General features: G+C 45.9%; 1 protein-coding gene across 1 annotated transcript in view; it reads right to left on the reverse strand.

Annotated features, from left to right (window-relative positions):
- Window positions 1-22,114, reverse strand: part of LOC140734545 (dedicator of cytokinesis protein 11-like) — a 290,183-nt gene that overhangs the window by 143,487 nt on the left and 124,582 nt on the right. The window contains exons 23-29 of the mRNA XM_073058668.1: window positions 21,239-21,328; window positions 18,744-18,859; window positions 15,380-15,449; window positions 13,046-13,171; window positions 6,006-6,077; window positions 5,701-5,847; window positions 3,967-4,050 (exon numbers count right to left, since the gene is read on the reverse strand). Of these exons, the coding sequence (XP_072914769.1) occupies window positions 3,967-4,050; window positions 5,701-5,847; window positions 6,006-6,077; window positions 13,046-13,171; window positions 15,380-15,449; window positions 18,744-18,859; window positions 21,239-21,328 (705 nt within the window). The remainder of the gene's footprint in view (window positions 1-3,966; window positions 4,051-5,700; window positions 5,848-6,005; window positions 6,078-13,045; window positions 13,172-15,379; window positions 15,450-18,743; window positions 18,860-21,238; window positions 21,329-22,114) is intronic.

Consider the following 22,114-nt stretch of genomic DNA (forward strand, 5'->3'; position numbering starts at 1 on the left):
AATTTTGGACACTCATCCACCACCCAGAACATTAACTCCCTCCACTAACACTCCAACCACAGGATGCACTGCAGTGATTCATTCAGGACTCTCAACAGCCCGTGCCAAACCCAAATTCCATCACCCAAGCTTAGTGTCACACTACCAGAACTTGAGCACGTTCAGTAGCTTCTGCCTGACCACTGATTAAAAACCCTAGAATTGGCCCAGAGCATAAGAGGGTATCCTCAATACACTTTAATGTACCTTTAAGGCAAGTGGAGATACCCTATGGATGCCAACTTTACCTGTAACAACTGCAGACAGTTATATTGAGGATGGGTGAGGTGCCATCTTAATAGGGGGTGTACTGATTACTAAAAAACTGCTGCCCCCTACAGGGGGATACACCAGTTTTCCCACCACTACCTCTACACCAGCTCAGTCCCTATTGTCCATCAGCCTTTCACGTGGAGATAGTGCTGTCTGGTCTCCCACATCTGCCTGAACTCCACCTCCAAAACACTGTAGATCAGGAAAACTCATGCTCCAATGTTGACAAGCATCTCCAGGCCTCCTGGAACCACATGGGGGTTAAGCACAAACTAGAATCAGTAGTTGGCATCTGACTTGGAATACTTAGCTTGTGTTGGCTTTAGGGCCTCCAGGTGGGACGGTGGGAGGAAGGAGGGACCGAGTGAGGAGTAAGGGGTCAGGTAAGGGTTTAGGAACAGGGATATAGGCTGGAGTCCAGTCGTCCACTGTGAATTCAAAGGCCAGCAATGCAGATGAGGGAGATCCATGGGTGGACGTTAGGCCAGCAGACCACAAGACTATGAGATATAAGAGCAGAATTACACTACTCAGCTCATCAGGTCTGCTCCACCATTCCATCATGGCTGATTTAAAATCATCCTTTTCAACTCCATTCTCCTGCCTTCTCCCCACAATCCTTTGTTACCTTGAATAATCAATAACTTGTCAGCCTCTGCTTTAAATTGTTACGTACCCCGTAACTGGGTCACTTACCAGCAAAGATAGAGAGGTCCGTTGAAGTCTGATGGTACTATTTTTAACAGTATTTATTGATAAAAATACACAAAAATAATATCAATGCAAACATACAGATAATATACGTCATCAATACTAAATCTAAAAGTGCGGGTATAATAATAATCAATAAGAAATAGCTCTATCGTTGTCTAGGGGATAATGTATTGTCCGATGGAAATATAAAAGTCACTCAAGTTCATTTAGGCTGCAGCTTTTGGCTGGAGAGAGAGACAGGGTTTAGAACTTGCCCGTTTTCCTTTCTATGATGTCGATCCTTCGAAATGTCATCGGTGTCCTTTTCCTTTTAGCTAAGCCGTCTTCCGTGGTCAGTCCCACCAATTCCGAGGCAAATGGAAAAGGACGCACGTGGGCTTTCCACCGGCTTTCGCTATTAAACGCTGTCACGGGATTTCTATCGTTTCTCCTGGTGTGTCTAAAAGGGTTTGTTCCCCAGACCTTCTTTTATCCTTACTCACGGGGTCTCAGATGTCAATCAGGTTGGGGAGGATGCCATCCCCCCAACCAGCCCACGTTGCTCATTCCTTGAGGGCATCGATGAATAGCACAGCGCTCAATACACAATTCCGTCTCCAAGAGACAATGGCCGGTTCCCGTGGCTTTGAAATTGCTGAGGGCCAGGACATTCCAAACCTCCTGTGGATTCTGTGTCTCTCTCTCATTTCCTGGGTCTCCTGACCTAAATTAATAGCAATCTTGCGATTCTCAAAAAGGAGGGGGCTAGTTTGTACCCTTCGGCCCCTCAGAGTTGGGCACAGGTGTAACAAAATATACTCAGAGACTTGGCTTCCACAGCTATCTGTGGCAATGAATTCCACAGATTTAATACCCACTGGCTAAAGAAATTCCTCCTCATTTCTGTTTTAAATGGATATACCTCTATTCTGAGGTTGTGCCAGACCAGTGAGGACGACAGTTGGTGACTGACCCCCCCCCCCCCCGGGGCACTGAGTTCTGAGTTGTCATTGGGGGGTTCTGGGACCAGAGTTCTGTACAGGCAAGAGGCACAAAACCCATGACCCCATAGGTTTAAGAATCAGCAAGTCTGGAGTTCAATGCTTAGTGTTCCAGGACCTCTCTTCGGCAAGTCTAGAGTATGAGGCCTACTGGTGTTGGGGGTCCTCATTCATCATCATCAAGCCCAATGGTCAAAGACCAAAGATCGGAGTACAAAGGTTGCTCAGAAGGTCTGTGGAAGCCTGGGCCTGCAAGTCTCTGTGGATCCGTTGGGGAAGTTGAAGCCTAAGGTCTGTGAATCTACGAGTCTGCTGGAGGACGAAGGAAGCCTGTCCTGGGTTTGGAGGGCTATGTATATGCATCAGGAGGGACTGGGCTTGTTTTGCTGTTGCTGTCTCGTTGCTTGTTGTGTTCTGTGTTGTTGTGCCGAGCATCGTGGGCATGCTGTGTTGGTGCTGGAAGGTGTGGTGACATTTGAAAGCTGTCCCCATTACATTGGTAGTTTGTGTTGGTTGAACATGCAAACAACGCAGTTCACTGTTTGTTTCAAATGTATAAATAAATAAATCCGAATCCAAATACTAATTGCACAGTGGAACCGAGGAGGGCTGCATACCTCAGAGATCAGCGGAATAAGGGATGATCTTATCCAAATACTGAAAGGCTTGTTGCAAGGGGAATGTTTTTCCCTGGTGGAGCAATCTAAATTCAAGGATCAGATTCTGAAAATAAGGGGTCAGCCAATTATGACTAAGACAGAAAGACATTTCTTGGCTCAGACAGGGGTAAATCTTTGGAAATCTCTGCCCTTGGGCTGTGCAGATTTCATTCAAATCGATTAATTTCTGAATGTTAAGTGAATCAAGGGATTTGGAGAGAATGGTGCTGAGATGTTAGATCAGCCATGACGTTGTTGACTGGCAGAATAGGACTGAAGGGCTGAATGGCCTACTCCTGCTCTAGCATCCTTCCTGTGCCCTAGCCTGCTGTGTGATAACAGGGGAATTACTGCAAGCTATCCACAGTGGCCATCCTTTGCCCCTTTGTGACTCAAAACACAGAAAGCTGTAGCCATGAGCTGCAGACTGAGCGACCGTGATGGCTGGCAGGATACTGGATGCAAGGTGTGTCACCAGTGGTTACACTCACGCAGAGCACTGAGGGAGAGGGACTCTTGTTGGTTTCTCCATATCACCAGCTGACCCCTGATTGTTCCCTGTCAGTGAAGCACTGCAGTGCTCTGTGCTCCATCAACTGAGGATAAATCTCTCCTGCAATAAAGGGCAGTATGTTGCAAATTTTTCCAGGACACGGGGGCACCCAGCAAAGCAGTTCTCTGGGATAGTGAAGCTGTGGGCAAGGCAGCTGTCTACTTCCATGGATCTTCTACAAACTGACCAGTATCTTGGGCAACACTTCCCCAAGGTCAGATATTAGCTAACTTTACAGGGGCTGCTGAAGGCCAACCCTTCCACAGACTGTTCTGCTCTGCTCACTCTTGGAGACATCTTGAATCCCAGGAGAAAGTCTACTCACTCTCCAAATTCAGGAGAAGGTCCCTTGGTGTCTCTCCCGAGAGTCTCCCTTGGAGACTTCAACAACCCTAACAGGCAAGGTGAGCAAATAAAGCAAGTGTACAGATACACTGGCAGACTGTGAAATTCAATCAGCCACTAACCCACAAGTAGTTGGTGATCCATTGGAATTGCGTTAGTAAATGGGAGGAGTTGTCCTTCCTATTGTTGAATACATGTTCACTATATGAGGTATAAGGGGGCATTACATGTGGCTCTATGCTGCAATGTGAACAGCTGACATTACAATCTACCTACTCTGCTTCCTTCCATTGACACACCAGCCAACAAATTAGAAGCCATTATGCAAAATAAATAATTCCTGAGACCAGCAGACAAAGACAGCAGTACCAGACCATGCCGTCAAATAAAGAGCAAATCTCACCTTTGGATCCTTGGGAGGGAAGCAGCTGATGTAGTCAGTTATTAGGTTGAAGATAAACCCTCTGTCCATCAGTGTCAAACTCCGCTGTGAATGAGCAATGAGTGAATTATTAAGTTATGAGATTAGATGCTCACCACGTGACATACACTATCTGGGACAAAGTAGCCCACTTGACTGGCAGCCCATCCACCACCCTCAACATTGATTTTCTCCACCATCAATGCACAGTGGCTTCCAGGGCGCACTATCTACTAAATACACCTTATTTATTCCAGGCTATTTTGTCAGCATGTGTGTCATCTACCTCCAGGAATGACAAAGTTTAATTTCGTGCCAATCGCTCCATGTACCCAAACTCCCTGTCATCACTCCTGTTAGTTTGGACTAAAGTGTGAAGCCCCTGTGGCTTCTCCACCACAGCGCCAGCTGGAAACACATTCCTAGTTCCTCATTCTTGCTGAGACGAAATCTTTCAACTCCCTGCCCATCTGCAGTGTTGGAATGCCTTCACCAAAATAGTAATGTCACAGAGCAGCTCCCTACACCTTCTCAAGGGGCATCTAGAGATGAACAACATATGCTGGCCTTGTCTACAACGCCCAGATTCTCTGACAAAGACATGCGACAGCTGACCTTGGCCTTCTGAGAGATCCTCTGAGCACCTTCAAATCTCTGAATGTAACTGCACGAGAAATGGGTATTTACACGATCACTGAAGTTAAAGCATGTCTTCATCACTCTGTTCTCAGGAAGAGATTGAATATCTGATCTGGTATTGAGCCACTTCTGGGCAGGTCGTTATCCTGACCTCAAGGGTTGGGCAAGGTCACTAACTCTGATTGGAGGATATTGGGAGGTTTCATCACATGATAGTCTATCTCCAACTTCACATCCAGCCAGGGAACCTGTCCTCCATTTCCACTGTCAATAACAAGGTAAAGTTTTAAATCAAAAATAGCCACGTATATTGAGTGATGTAAGGAGGTTGATTTTTTTGAAATGTGCAACATTCTTGAGGATCGTATCTGCTCCTGGGCCTGTTCCATTATATGTCAAACTAACAGGAGTGATGTTAGTGAATTTAAGTACATGTAGCAATTGACACAAAATGAATATTTAGGAGCAAGGGTGGATACAAAAATTATTCAAGCAAGCAGTTTGCTGGAACAATGAATGCACAGGTGTAGGACAGAGTGTGGAAAGCAGTAGAGTTGAGCAGAATGGTCTCACGCCCACAAGTATCAGTTTTTATTCACTTAAGAAGGATGTGTTCACAGGCTGAGAAAATAGTTCATTACCCACGACAACACATGCAAAATGCTGCAGGAACTCAGCAGGTCAGGCAGCATCCATGGAGACGAACAGATAGTCGATGTTTCGGGCTGAGAGCCTTCATTGGGATTGAGAAAGAAGAGGGAAGATGCTTGTGTTGGGAATTCTTTACCTATATCCAGTTTCCATTGAGAAGGTGGTTGGTTGTGAGCTGTCTTGTTGAACTGCTGCACTCCTTGGGGTGTGAGTATACCCACAATCGTCATAGGGAGGGAGTTCCAGGATTTAAAAGTGAGCAACATAAAACACAAGCGAATAGCAAATGCTGGGATAAGCTCAGCAGTACTCAATCATCACACACAGAGAGTGAGAGACGATGCCCTGACAGACATTCTCAAAGCAACTCACGACTGAGATTCAAACAAAATCAGCTACAGTACAAAGAGTTTCTCTTCTACTGACCTTCATAAAATGAGCCCAGCTGATGTTTATATTCCTGGATTCTTTTGGAATTTCCCCATATCTCAAATTAACATGGGGAACAATTGCAAGGAGCAGTGACTGCACAGTGTGATGATAACAGACAGGGAATCTCTGCGTTCTGGGAAGCTGGAAACACAGAGTTAGAAATAAGACCAAAACAAGTAAGAAGTGCAGTTAATCACATATTGCAATGAGAAAACAGATAAGGAAAGATCAAAATAGTTCTATATTCAATGACATTGAGCAATCCCTTATTACCTGCTGAATAAACAGATCCAGCTTACCTTCATTTTATTCTTCTCAATCAAGTACAGGATCATTGACTTTATCAACAGGTCAAAGAAAAACCACGAATGCTGGAAGATTAAATAAGATTTGCTCAGCAAAGTACCCTCCTTCATTGCACATTTGCTTCAAACATTATATTTGGGTGGCCTTTTCTGGGCCTGGATAATATTTTGAGCACAAACAGATATTCAACATTTGCAGTACGATGCTGCACACGTTCCATGACTGCATGGTGGCCAGTATTCAATTCTACGTTGCAGTCTGCTGGGGCAGCAGGGTGAGGGCAGCTGATGAAGGAAGATCGATAAGCTCATCAGGAAGGCTGGTTGTGGAACTGGATTCCCTGGTGGTTGTGTCTGAGTGGAGGATGCTGCAGAAGCTACGGAGCATTATGGACAATCCCCCTCACTCCCTCCATGAAAACTGGACAAACAGAGGATAACAGATGGTAACAGACTGATTCCATCAAGGAGCACCACTGAACGCCACAGCCGATCCTTTCTCCCTGTGGCTATCAGACTCTACAACTCCTCCTCTTTCAGTATAAGGTTTCATTGCACATCTGTACTTTGCACTATTACTTTTTATACCTCAATGCTTACATTTTGTATTTTAAAGTATATATTTCTGACTGAGCAACCTTGCAACAATAATTTCCTTCGGGATAAATAAAGTTTAATCTAATCTTATCTATTCCTCAGATTTGGATCAACACACCTTGTTGCAGATTTCTCCCGTGTTTCTGTGAATAGTTCTGAGTCAGAAGCTGTGTTAACTCTTTGGCTTCAGTCATGCTAGATTGAACATAATCTGCTCTTATTCCTTACATTTGTATAAAATGAGACTGAGATAGGGGACTGAATCAATAGAGGCAGGGGACTGAATAGCCTAGTCTCTCTTACGTCCTTCCTGTGACTAACAGGTCAAGTCAGGTTTTTCTGTGTGGTCAAGGCTTCTCTCAGTATCCAGCCTCTGCAATGGAATCAGGAATTGGGACACAATAGACAGGCAAGCACAAGGCATGAGACGAACTCTTGCGTTCCAAACACTCAAATAAATTCTCATCCACTGGGGTGAAATAAATCAGTTGAGAGCTTAGCACTAAGGACATATGGAGTCTTACAGCATCACCAACTTCACCGATAGCTAAGATATTGTAGCAATGTGCTACACACAGCGCTGAAATAATGAAACACAGTCAGTAAGTCATTTGGAAACTAGTTTATTCAAACTTCGCAGCGCTGGCATTTAATCCCCAGTGCCCGCCCTCTCCAGGCGGAAATGACGTCAGAGGTGCATTACCAAAGTCTCCCACCACGCGCTGGCTATTTGTGAGCCGGTTCGCCTGCGCAGAAAGTGGGTCACCACATAACCCCCCCCCCCCAGAACCGGCGATACACCCCCCAATGTCCACAGTCTGGATCAGCCTCTGTTTGGGAGGTCTGCCTCTGCGCCGCGGTGCCTGAACCTCGACCGGCTGCGCCAAGTCCACATGGGCTGGTTTGAGTCGGTCCACCGTGAAAACCTCCTCTTTCCCCCCAATGTCCAGAACGTACGTGGGCCCGTTGTTGTTGATCACCTTGAATGGCCCCTCATACGGCTGCTGTAGCGGTGCCTGGTGTCCGCCCCTTCGTACAAACACAAACTTACAGTTCTGCAGGTCTTTGGGTACATGGTTCGGGGTCTGTCCATGCTGTGAAGTTGGTACGGGGGCCAGGTTGCCGAGCCTTTCACGTAGCCTGTCCAGGACTGCTGCGGGTTCTTCCTCTTGCCCCCTTGGGGCTGGTATGAACTCTCCCGGGACAGCCAGGGGTGCGCCATACACCAACTTGGCTGACGAAGCGTGCAGATCCTCCTTGGGCGCTGTATGAATTCCAAGCCGGACCTAGGGAAGCTCGTCCACCCAGTTAGGTCCTCTCAGGCAGGCCATGAGAGCCGACTTCAAGTGACGGTGGAAGTGTTCCACCAGTCGATTCAACTGTGGGTGGTAGGCAGTAGTGTGGTGTAGCTGCGTTCCCAACAGGCTGGAGGTGAACTAGGTGCCTCTGTTGGAGGTAATGTGGGCCGGTACTCCGAAGCGTGCTACCCAGGTTGCGATCAGTGCTCGGGTGCAGGAATCGGCAGATGTGTCAGTGAGCGGGACCGCCTCTGGCCACCTCGTGAACTGGTCTACCATAGTTAGGAGGTACCGCGCTCCTCGGGACACTGGTAGGGGGCCCACGATATCCATATGAATGTGGTCGAACCTCTGGTGGGTGGGTTCGAACTGCTGTGGCGGGGCTTTAGTGTGCCGCTGCACCTTGGCTGTTCGGCACTGCGTGCATGTTCTGGCCCATTCACTGACCTGCTTGCGAAGTCAGTGCCACACGAACTTGCTGGAGACCAGCCCGACGGTTGTCCTGATAGATGGGTGCACCAAACCGTGTATGGAGTCAAAAACTTGCCGCCTCCAGGCTGCCGAGAAGATGGGGCGAGGTTGGCCGGTAGCCACGTCACACAGGAGGGTCCTATCACCAGGGCCTACGAGAAAGTCCTGCAGCTGCAAACCCGAGACTGCGGTCCTGTAGCTGGGCATCTCGTCGTCTGCCTGCTGCGCCTCTGCCAGGGACAGGGCCTGGACAGCTGGTCTGGAGAGTACGTCCGCCACGACGTTGTCCTTTCCCGAGACTTGCTGGATGTCCGTCATGTACTCGGAGATGTAGGACAGATGTCACTGCTGGCGAGCCGACCAGGGATCGGACACCTTCATGAACACGAAGGTCAACGGTTTGTGGTCCGTGAACACGGTGAACGGCTTGCCTTCTAAGAAGTACCTGAAATGTCGGATTCGCAGATACAGTGCCAACAGCTCCCGGTCGAAAGCACTGTACTTGAGTTTGGGTGGTCGTAGGTGCTTGCTGAAGAACGCCAGGGGTTGCTAGCGCCCCTCGATGAGCTGCTCCAGCACCCCACCGACCGCTGTGTCGGATGCGTCCACTGTGAGGGCGGTCAGAATGTCCGTTCTGGAGTGCACCAGCATCGCGGCATCTGCCAAGGCTTCCTTGGCTTTAACAAAAGCGGCCGCAGCCTCCTCGTCCCAAGTAATGTCCTTGCCTTTACCCGACATCAGGGTGTACAAAGGGCACATGATACGGGCTGCTGAGGGGAGGAAACGGTGGTAGAAGTTCACCATACCAATGAACTCCTGCAGGCCTTTGACCGTGTTGGGCTGGGCCAAGTGGCGGGCAGAGGTGTTGCCCCGTCTTTGGTAATCCTGTGGCCCAGGAAGTCGATGGTATCGAGACCGAACTGGCATTTGGCCGGGTTGATCGTGAGGCCGAAATCACTCAGGCGGGAGTAGAGCTGGCAGAGGTGGGACAGATGCTCCTGACGACAACTGCTGGCTATAAGGATGTTGTCCAAATAGATGAACGCAAAGTCCAGGTCGCGTCCCACCGCATCCATTAGCCGCTGGAACGTCTGTGCAGCATTCTTCAGGCTGAACAGCATTCGGAGGAACTCGAACAGGCCGAACGGGGTGATGAGTGCTGTTTTGGGGATGTCTTCAGGGTGCACCAGGATTTGATGGTATCTCCGGACGAGGTCTACTTTGGCAAAGATTCTTGCCCCGTGCAGGTTTACTGCAAAGTCCTGTATGTGCAGCACGGGGTAGTGGTCTGAAGTGGTAGCCTCGTTCAGTCTGCAGTAGTCGCCGCATGGTCTCCAATCCCCAGCTGCTTTGGGCACCATGTGCGGGGGGAGGCCCATGGGCTGTCGGACCTCTGTACAATGCCCAATTCCTCCATCCTCTTGAACGCCTCCTTCACCAGGCGGAGCTTTTCCGGGGGGGAGCCTTCGTGCGTGGGTGTGGAGGGGTGGTCCCTGGGTCGGGATGTGCTGCTGTACCCCGTGTCTGGGCATGGCTGCCGTGAACTGCGGTGCCAGAATCGATGGAAAGTCCACCAGGATTCTGGTGAATTCGTTGTCCGACAGCGTGATGGAGTCCAGGTGTGGGGCCGGCAACTTGGCTTCACCCAGGGAGAACGTCTGGAAAGTCTCGGCATGTACCAGTCTTTTCCCTTGCAAGTCGACCAGCAGGCTGTGAGCTCGCAAGAAGTCCGCCTCCAGGAGTGGTTGGACCACGGCGGCCAGTGTGAAGTCCCACGTGAACCGGCTGGCGCCGAACTGCAGCTGCACTGTGTGGGTGCCGTAGGTCCGTATCGTGCTGCCGTTTGCGGCCCTCAGGGTGGGTCCTGGCTTCCTGCTGCGGGTGTCGTACCTCGTCGGGGGCAAGATGCTGATTTCTGCTCCCGTGTCGACCAAGAAGCGGCGTCCCGACTGTTTGTCCCAGACGTACAAGAGGCTGTCCTGGTGGCCAGCCGCCATAGTCATTAGTGGCAGCTGGCCCTGGCCCTGGCCCTCGCAGGGCGGGCGACAACGGCGGGCTTTTGTGCCCCACCGCTGGTGGTAGAAACACCACTGTTCACTGGCCTCCTCACTCCTGCCTCTGTGTTGTGTGTGCCCCCCTGCCGGGCCTGGTCTGGTCTGCTGTTGGGCGTGTGGCCTGGTAATCTGACCGACGGACGCCACGCTCTCCCTCTTGGCTTTCCACAGCACGTCTGCCCGGGCCGCCACCTTCCGGGGGTCGCTGAAATCTGCGTCGGCCAGCAGCAGATGTATGTCCTCGGGCAGTTGCTCTAGGAACGCTTGCTCGAACATGAGGCAGGGCTTGTGTCCGTCAGCCAGGGACAGCATCTCGTTCATCAATGCTGATGGCAGTCTGTCTCCCAAACCGTCCAGGTGAAGCAGGCGGGCACCCCGCTCATGCCGTGAGAAGCCAAAGGTCCCAGTGAGCAGCGCCTTGAATGCTTCATATTTGCCTTCTTCCGGGGGCGACTGTATGAAATCTGCAACCTGGGCGGCCGTCTCCTGGTCAAGGGCGCTCACCACGTGACAGTAACGCGTGGAATCAGAAGATATCTACCGAATCTGGAACTGGGCTTCTGCTTGGCTAAACCACACGCGTGGTCGCAGCGTCCAGAAAGTCGGCAGTTTTAGCGAAACTGCGTGAACAGATGAAGAGTCGGTCATCTTTGGTCCAAATCCCGTTTGGACCGTCGGGGTCACCAATGTAGCGATGTGCTACACACAGCGCTGAAATAACGACACGCAGTCGGTAAGTCGTTTGGAGACTAGTTTATTCAAACTTCGCAGCGCTGGCATTTAATTCCTAGCGCCCGCCCTCTCCAGGCGGAAATGACGTCAGAGGTGCATTACCAAAGTCTCCCCCCGCGCACTGGCTAATTGTGAGCCGGTTCGCCTGCGCAGAAAGTGGGTTGCCACAATATGCTGAAAAGAAACACCTATCTTTGGAACTAGCTCTGATTCAGAGGGATAAACCAGCAACAACTATAAATATTCTCAAGACATTATCGTAGGCCAACCCATAATTACAAAGTTTCAGATTCACCATCACTTGATGGTTGCCCTTTATTTTAAATTGACCAGCTTCTTTTTACTTAAAAAAGCTGCAAAAGGAAAATGAGGACATGGAAAACAAACGAGACAAGCAACTCATCAAATCAAATTCACAAGGGCTCACACAGACTTTTGAACAATCCTAGCCATGCCCAGTAAGCTGAGAGAGTGTCAAGACATTGATTCATATCAGTCCTGGTCCAGTGATAGCACTGTTGCTTCAGATTTCGAGATCATAAGTTCCCATTTCCTACCAGTCACATGAGCACATGATCCTGGCTTACACATCAGCACGTAATTCAGGCTTACACATACTGTATCCGGGACGGTGAGACTGGTACACTGTCATATGGGCCAAACGTGATATAACTTGAAACTGGGGCCTCATCTGGTCGTACAACCAGATATAAATCTTCCGACAGAGTACTGTATATATTCATGAAGAGGGACTATGAATACACAGGATAACATTTAACCCCACAGTATCATTACTACGAACATTTATATCTTTTTACTACTGCACTGCTTTATCCCGAGCCAAGTTTTTAAAAAATTTCTAGCCACATTTCCTCCAGTGCAATAGTATCTTTATTTTAGGCATGATTCCTTGCTACAAAAGACAATTTATAGCTGTAAATGTGTCATTCCCTCACTTTCATCACAGGAATACCACAAGATCTTGTTTGTGAACATTACCTTCCAGAGTATTGCCAGTGAGGTTTCTGTCCTGGCCGTTACTTTTATTGATTTTATTTGTTTATTGAGATACAGCACAGAATAGCCCTTCAATCCCCTGATTTAACCCCAGCCTCATTACAGGACAATTTATAATGACCAATTAGCCTACCAACCACCTTTGGACTGCGGGAAGAAACTGGAGCACCCAGAGGAAAACCACACAGTCACAGGGAGAACGTACAAACTACTTGCCGGCAGTGGCAGCAATTGAACCAGGGTTGCTGGTACTGTAAACCATTGTGCTAACCACTACACTACCATGTCGTGCCCAACAGGCACTCAGCCATCAGCACTGGGACACTGAGCCTGCTGCGTGCCTACAGCTGTCTGGGGCACTGGCAAAGCATAACATGCCGATAAAAGACAAAGTCTCGTTAAGATGACGTCTAAATCCGTTTAGGGCTGTATCCTTTGAAAAGTACATGTGAACAGGAGAGGCCTGAAACAGTAGGTACAGGGGTAGCTACCCCACCAAATGTTTGATTGTCTGTGGAAGACTTCGAAATTGACTTTGATTTTTTGTCTTAATTGTATTCTTTCCTGCAAAAATCATATTTATATTTATCTTTTTCTTCTGAATTCGAGTTATATGCATGATCCTATGTGTCTTGGTAGGAACTATGTAAATTTTTCATTGCAATTGTGCATTCATGTACTTCTGCAGAGAAATGCAGTCTGAACCAGACGCTTAGCAGCATAATGACCCTCAATGAACAGATAACACTACAGTGGATACATTAAGCAAAGAGAAAATTGTTAATTGCTTCTATCATTAATTTTTGTTTGGGATTGAGGGGGTGGATGCAATCGCCATTATCTCTAAAAGAGAGGAAGCACCAACCTTCAACAGCTTGTTGATTGTGAAAAAGTCTGCGGACTGTTTCAGGATAATGATGATGGACTTAGCCAGCTCTTCATGTGTTGTCTTGTTTTCCAAGGTCACATACTGGTTCGTTCTGAAAACATACTAAAGAAGTAACAAGATCAGTAAAAGATTTAGCTGCCTCTGCATCACTCTCTGTCACAAGTTTCTACTTACTAAACCTGCCGTACTTTAATTTGAGCAACATACTCAAAATGTTGGAGGAGATCAGCAATTCAGGCTATATTTACAGAGGGAAATGAACTAAGATTCTTCACTGACTTTAGCTCTCCCCTTACTTGTGTCTAGATATTTTTATTTGATTTTGTTTGAGTCTGGAGGCGTAAAAGGTCATGGATAAATTTAAAACATCTTCATACTGCATCACAATGATAAACTTTATCATATTCATTGCCCAGAGCTAACACCATAGGGTGAACTGTCTCTTTAAATTCCTATGTACTTTTAGTGAAGATTTAACCTCTTCGAGTATGCATACCAGGGTGGACAGAGAACAATCACATCAAGACTTTCACTGGAGAAAAGGCCCCTTCCAATCAGCAGTGCACAGGCTTCAGCACAGCTCTGGAATTTCAAGCACAACCTTGTTGGCTACCAACCAGACACATCCTGAAGCAACTCTGCACCTTAAGCCAATTAGACATCCACAATTTCATGGCCAAAAGGCAGTGGTGCCTGTGGTTCAAATGTCCCTCATGGCCATAAAGCAATTTGCCATAAGATGCAGTCATGAACAATATTGCAAATTGACTAAAAGAAACAGTAACTTATAGCAACTTCAGGGTGATTGGGGATATCACCGAGACAGCAGCAACTGACCTACTGCATAGAACTTAATCCTGGAGACCCATCACTGACAGTTATCACCCTGTCAGCTTCAACTACCAGTGGTTTTAGACCGATCAAACCATTAACTCAACAAAGGGTAGATGTTCCCAAAGGGTCTATGTACTCACAGGCAACACTCATCCAGGCAGCATAGAGAGATTTCTGCTAGCAAAATCATATTCCAACACACTGTTACACTAATTTTTTTTATTGACATACAGCACAGAGTAGGCACTGCCAGTTTAGCCCTGGCCTAATCATGGGATAATTTACAATGACCTACCAAATGGTACATCTTTGGAATGTGGGAGGAAACCAGAGCACCTGTAGAAAACGTACAAACAGGCAGTGGCGGGAGTTGACCCCAGGTCGCCAGTACCATAAAGCATTGTGCTAACCACTACACTACGGTGCTGCCCCAAATGCTCATGGAGGTCTGCACAATGAAGAGCTGGCAGAAACATTAACCGTTTAAGAAAAGGAGAACTTCAGGTGGTTCTTCCCACATCCACTTTCACTCAATTTGAAGCAGGAAGTAGTCATTCAACACCTCCAACATGATGTGCCACACAATTAGATGCTCCTTGACCTGCACCTCGGCGCTCATTTTCAATTTAAATCCATTAGTACCAGTTTTGAAAGTGCAGAGTCATAGAGCAATACAGCATGGATACATACCCTTTGGCCCATCCAGTCCATGCCAACCATGGTGGCCATCCAAGCTAGTTCCAATTTCTCTAACATAAGCAGAGGATTGTGTACTGTAGTAGTTACCCTATTGCCTCAACAAATGATTAAGCTCCTGTTCCCTTGTTCTCAATTCTTAGGGTGTTGAGCCTGTGGAAAGGGAAGGTTCTTTCTCCCCCAGAGATGCTGCATCACCCTAGCAGATTGCTTGTTGTGCCAGGTTCCAATCCATAGGTTAGGAGTCTCCTCCTTGACTGTCAGATTCTGCTGTCAAATCCAATCAACGTTTGAAACTTCACACCCAACAGATCAAGGAAATATCAGATTCTGCACCATCCCCTTATATTTTAAATGTTTAAAGCACATCACCACCTGATGATCAATGAAGACACGTAGAGAGATATAGAAATAGGCCCTTGTGCCCACCGAGTCCGCACTGGCCATCAGTCACTCCTTTTCACTGATCCTACAATAATCTTCCAGTTCAATTAGCTTTGTTGTCTTCCCCTCCCCCCGCAATTCTACCTTTCACCTACGCATGAAGGGCGACCAGCACAGGGTCAGGATCGAATCCAGGTTTCTGGCACTACGAGGCAGTGGCTCTACCAGCTGCTCAATGTGGCGCCAAATGCTCAGTGCTTGAACTACACCTTGCCTTTGTTTTTTCTATTGAATAGATGATATTGTCAAAGGTAAACCCGCCATCTATGATTATTTGAAGCAATAATGTAGTGAAATCTAATTTCAACCTCATTACATTTTTGTAAAGTAAGCTACCTTTATATACGATCGCAGAAAGTGGTCCAGATCCTCCTCGTGACACTTTGATACAATGTGTATCATTACCCTGAAAAAGAGGTAAGGTAAACAAGGTATTCATGCACTGCAGAAGTAAATCAAAAACATGTATCAATAAATGAGTAGGATTTAAACCCATTCAGTGTTGCTGGTCCTCTAGTCAGAACGAACATCGATTTGTCAATGATTTAATTTTCAACACCATGTGACAATGTAGTCAGTGGACTAGTAATCCAGTGGCCAGCTTTCAAATCCACCACAACCGCTGTGGAACAGAGAAAAGTGTTAACAATAACTCACTAACAAGATAAAACCTCAGTTGGAAGCATCAGCATTGGTGGTTTTTATAATTATGTGGTGGGGGGGGGGAAGTGGACAAAAAAAAAATTGGTATTCACTCCAAACCTGGAGCCTATGACCCAAGCTGGGAAACCACTGTGGCACTGATGGAGTAAAGTTCTGTTATAGGAGCTACGTTCAGGGAGATGTTAAGCTGAAGCTCATAGAAGGGGATTTAAAAGATCCCATGACAGGTCTCAAAGAATAGGGAGCCTTCATGTTTTAGGGAATAGTTATCAAACACAAGTAAAAATAGATTCTCCGTTCAATACTATGCTGGTGTTTGTGGAATTTAGCCTGGTACACAAGACTACAGTGCTCACACTATGAAGATTACATTAGTTAGAGACTCAGCCATCTTAGCCCCTCTGAATCTGCACGCAAAACAGAAACAGGCTGTTTGGCCTTGTGAACCTTCATCAAAACTGAACCACCATTTACACTAATCCAACTGTATCCTCCCCACATTCCCAGACACTCAACCATTCACCCTCCAGAGCAATTTACAGTGGCAAGCTAACATCAGTGAGAATATGCAGACTTCACACAGATAGTGTCATGCTGGAGGGGAACAGGCCTTTCAGCCCAGCCTGTCTGTGCTGACCGAGATGTCCATCTAAGCTAGTTCTTCGTAGCTGTATTTCGCCAACATTCATCTAAACCTCAGAGAGCACCTGAGGTCAGGATTGAATCCAGGTTGCTGGAGCTGTAGATCAACATCTGCTCCACTGTGCTACCCATGGCCTGTACTACACTCTTAGACATCCTGAGAATGTGTCAGGAGCTGTATAACTATTAAACTTTATCTTCTTCCTTCTTGGATGTAAATGGCAGCTCCAGATAAACTTCAAGTGGTGATGTGACTCTTACTGACTGAGGTCAACATGGAGTTGGGTACACTAACCCATCCCTAAGCCATGCCCAAGCCTGTCGGGAGGGGGGCAAGTGGAGGAAATTTACAAAACACAAAGTGCACTGCAGATGCTGTGGTCAAATCAAGATGTACAAAAAAGCTGGATGAACTCAGCAGGTTGGGCAGCATCCGTTGAAAGAAGCAGTCAATGTTTCGGGTCGAAACCCTTTGTCAGGAAATATACTATCTTTACTCAGTATGACCTTTATGTGACTCCCAACCCACCAATATCATTGACTCTAATCTGCCTCCTGATAAGCCACCAGTTCAAGGGGCAAATCAGGAGGGGCCATGAATATGCTCATTAAATAAAGTTTGTGATTCAACTGTGCTCATGGCTGCACATTATTTAAAAATAGACAACACCATTTCCACCCCACCCCACCCCACCCCCAGTGCTTCTCCACTGTCAGTTATGTGATGGGGTTGGAATCACCTGGTCTGATCAGAATTCCTGTTGATGAAGGTCAGGAAATCAACAGGACTGGTTTCTCCTAACTTTGCTACACCACTGCCTCTGGTATTCCCAAGGACTTCTGTTCCCTTCCAATTTCTAGGGTGTGCCTTGGTGATGCGCTGAAACCCTGCCATTTTCCATGCCCTTGCTGATCAGCAGCCCATTTGTAAATACTCAAACTGCTTGTCGAACACCCAGTAATTTCCTTCAGCTGAATACTGAGGGCAAAATCCATCGTTTTCTATCTGTCTTCCTCACACTATTTCCCAACCACGAACTCCACCATCCCCAGGCAACCAAACTCCGAATGTTTGTAACCTTGTCCATATTTAGCTCTGATTCCTGTGTTTACATCAGTGCCATGCCTAACTCTGTAATATCACATAATCAAAGTTCAGAGTAACATTTATTATCAGAGTACATACTTGTTATGACATACAGCCCTGAGATCCTCTTTGTGCAGACTTACTTAGCAAATCTATAGAACAGTAACTAAAGTCAGCAAACTTGTGCAAATGCAGATATAAATAAATAGCAATAAATAACAAGCATTAAATAACAATCAACCAGTGTGTCTTTAAATGAGTGTAGCTATCCTTTTTTATTTAAGGGCCTGATGGTTGAGGGGTAGAAACTGTTCTTGAACCTGATGGGATGAATCCTGAGGCTCTTTTAACTTCTACCTGATGGCAGCAGCGAGAAAGGAGCATGGCCTCGATGGTGAGGATCTTTGATGATGAACGTTACTTTTCTATGGCAATGTTTCAAGTAGATGTGCTCAATGGTTGGGTGGACTTTATCTGTGACGCCACTCACCTCAGATCAAGCCTTCTTCAATTCCTAGATTTAACTACTCCAAACTATTCTTGGTTAATCTCCACGTGTACCTCTAATCATTCTTCCCATTGGTACCCACACCTACATTGCACTGTACTATATTCACCTGGGGTCCATGTATTTGCTGAGCTGCATCACTCCTGTTTAGACAGTGCCTTGATTGGAACATTCTCATTGTTGTTTTCAAAAGTCTGCACGATTTTACTTTCCTTCTTTGCAATCCCCTTAATCCCTACAAGATGCTGATCTGCCTTCATTCTGCCAACTTGCTCAACCTCAGATTTAACCATCTCATAACTATCAAGGTTGGGGAATCTTCTTCTGGAACATCTCCAACCAAGTTAAGGTACAATTTAGAATGTAAGTCCATGAGCAAAAACTTGATTTCGTCATTTGCATTGCCTTCAGTCACACTGCGTTCATCTTTTTCATACTCCTGTGAAATTCATGGAAAAGGTTTGCTACTCTCTTCTGACCGACTCTCACACACCAATACGTACATACTCACCCTCACACACCCATACACACTCATTAACACAAACACACACTCACTCAAACACACGTGTAGAGGCACTCAGAAATGCATGCACCACTAACAATTTATTTTTGTTTGAAGTAGGGGTTGAGGAATAGAAGATGAGGTGGAAGAGAGGCTGAATATTTAAAACTATATACACACACACACACACACACACACACACACACACACACACACACACACACACACACACACACACACACACACACACACACACACACACACACACACACACACACACACTGTATATATACTGTACCTGACAGAATTCACTGCCACATCGCTCTGGCTGGTCCTGGTGAGGATCTGCAGCAGCTGGTTTAAGATTGTTGGTAGGAAGTTGATCATCACACTGACATCCATTACATGCAAACACTGGAAGGAAACAGATTGATGTTTATTCTTTGGAAGTGTGTGGCACTTAACCATACATTTTAATGCAGGTGGAACAGTGATTATCTCAAAGAATAGCAGAACAGATTCAAAGGACAAAACACCATACTTCTTTTGTACACTTTGATGATTATTTCTAATTGTTTTTTAAAATATTAAATACAACTCATTTACAAACAGAAGTTGTAATATGCAAAAACATGAATATAATGATTGATACAAATTCTACAAGTTTCTATATCAGTACCTCTATAAATAGCCTAAACACCTACAGATTCCAGGGAACGTGTACACTACATATTGAAGCATTCCATGGCATTTCCCTCAATCTTGATAAAGACTACGGTGAAACACTCTTAAGTGAACCCAGCACAATTCCACCAGGTTGAAAGACCACTTAGAACCAGAAATTACCTAAAGGAGACCAGTTTCAGAAAAGTGGCAGACAAAAGAAAACTAGAAAACCCCACTCTTCCCAAATTTCCATCCAGCTACAAACCACCTTTTCAAACCCCAACCCTTCCAAAAATCCCCTCAGATTCCATTCATCAAAACTTCCCTCATAGCCTACACTCTAAAACAAACTTCCCTCAAACTCTAACCAAAACACCGAGGTTTGTATAAAGTGGGATAATTTTATAAGGGAGACTATTGTCAGATGCTGAGTGCTAGGAAATGCCAAAAGGATTATAAGTAGTTCAGAGGTGAAATTAAAAATAAAATTCATAAGGCAAAGGGAGTGTCTGGGAAAAATGAGACTAAAATCAAAGAAAACATAAACATACCTAATAAAATATAAAAGGATATACAAAAAATAAACTTCTAAAGATCCAAACATAAGAGAAGTGTGGTAATAGAAGGCATAGGAATGATGTTGACTTTAATGTTTTGTATCTGTTTTCATGAACTACTGTAGTTTATACTGTAGTTAAAAGACTAAAATATTAGATGTGATGAAAATCATGAGTGAAAATATTAAGAAACTTCAAATCTTTGAAAGTGATAGCTCATTAGATACAGAGCCCAAAGATATACTAACCTATAAGTGAGGAATTAATTGAGCCTGTCAATTTTTTAAAAATTGTCTATCATTATAAGCGTGACATGGGAGGCCATCTCAGTTGGAAAAGGTAGCAGGACACAGACTGACAGGGCAGTCAGACAAACATAGCCATCGATGTGTTACTGGAGACTATGTTAAGGGACAGTGTGTAACATTGTTTAGTAAGCTCTGAACAATCGAAGAACTGTTGCAACAAGATTATAATTGACTACAATTAGCTTTCCCCAAGAGGAAGCACGGAGCTTTGATGAGAGCAATTTATCTGATGAGGTCTATGCAGAATTTATCAATTTGTTGGTTAAGTTTCACAGGCAAACTTAATTAGGAACAGCCAGTGGACTTTACAGCAAAGCATTGAACTTCAAGCAAAATTAGTTCAGGGATAAAAAGCAAAGGGTCATAGGGCAATGGCCAGCAGAGAGCTCAGCAGTATTAGGCCTCATGCCAATGGTTTGGCCACATGGTTCAATGTCAGGAAAGATTATACAGACTGAAGAAAAACAGAGCAGAAATGAAATGTGTTTTGGAGAAGGGTGAAGTTCTGCATCTGGAGAGGGTCAGGTTAGATGAGGATTAAATTAACAAAGTGCTGAGGTCTCCTATTGACACCATGGGAGATACTGAGTGCATCTACAAAAACCACTGCTGGTAGCAATCTGGTAGATAAGATGGTTAAAAAGATGCAGGGGACTTCCCTCTAGAATAAGACACTGAATGCAAAGGTCAGAGTCATTTCAGAACTGTTGAAGTTGAACCACAGCTGGAGAACCCTGTGTGGCTCTAGTGAAGACATTGCAAGAAGTACACGACATTACTTGGAGTGGGAAGCAGAGGTTTGTGGATGTTGCCAGCTGTGCTTTCATTCCCAGTAAAGGCAGGCTAGACATGAGTGGTTTTGTTAAAAAAGGGGGAGGATAAACGGAAATCTAAATGTGTATGAGGTGGGGGGGGGGGGAGAGGAGGGAGAGGGGGTGAGAGGGTGGGATAGGGGGTGAGGGTGGGAGAGAGGGTGTGGAGGGAGAGGGGGTGGTGGAGGGAGAGAGGGTGTGGAGGGAGAGAGGGTGTGGAGGGAGAGGGGGTGGTGGAGGGAGGGGGGGTGGAGGGAGAGGGGGGAGGGAGAGAGGGGGTGGAGGGAGAGGGGCAGAGCAAGATGGGGGAGGGGAGAAGGACGGCTGAAAAATCTCTACCACATCATTCCTCATGTGTGACTACAAACATTGCACATAATACTCCAACTGTGACCTAACAGTGTTTTGTAAATATCTTGCATACTAGTCAAACTGAATGCTATCAGTTACCTTCAAGTGCTTCACAAGATCGCCAGTGATTTCCTGTGTTGCTGATTGGTTCATCTGACAGTGGTGGAAGAAATTGTGCAAATACTGGTCCTGTGGACAAAGCAGAGATCACATATTAGAAGAGGTTTCTGCTAGAGTAACACAAAATTCACATACTAACTCTTTGCCATTGTTTCTAATTTATTGTGCTTGCTAATTGGTTTACTATTGTCACAGGTACTAGTAATAGTCAGAAAGAAGCCTTTGCTTGCATCCCATTCAGATCACTCCACACACGTACATAAAAACAGTATAAAGCAAAAATTTAGAATGCAATATATAGTGCTTTCGCCAGCCTTAAACATTTGGGCATATTCCATCTCAACAAAGACATTTACTTGTAGTTCTACTTTCTAATCTTTTCTTTTCACACACACCTGATCCACTCTCTCTTTTCCTTCGAAAACACAGCAACCAAATCTCTGAATTATACTCCAGTTGCAATCCAACCAGATTCCATACAGGCTAGCCACCAACCTCTTAACTTTATTCCTCGGGAAGTAAACCCCAGTGTTTGGTTTCCTATCAACTTGTTTCACCGGTCATTCATTGGATTTGTATCTTCACACTTAAAAGTCCATTGCTCCTTCACCCTCATTTTCTTCATCATGTGTGACTTAATTTTCCGATGAGATTGTTTTTTTTTGTTAGTCATATGCCTATTCTACCAGCAGGTTTCAAATTGCTGCCATTTGAAGAGACACTCTCAATTTGGTGCCACCAGCAAACTTAATGCATTCCTGGTTCCTGAACATATTATTAATAACAGTGGTCGCACTCACAGATCTGTGGGAGATCTGTTTCTATCAACCACGGCTAAGGAGTCAACTTTTACTT

The sequence above is a fragment of the Hemitrygon akajei genome, chromosome 10 (genome assembly GCF_048418815.1).
Source record: "Hemitrygon akajei chromosome 10, sHemAka1.3, whole genome shotgun sequence".
Lineage (NCBI taxonomy): Eukaryota > Metazoa > Chordata > Chondrichthyes > Myliobatiformes > Dasyatidae > Hemitrygon > Hemitrygon akajei.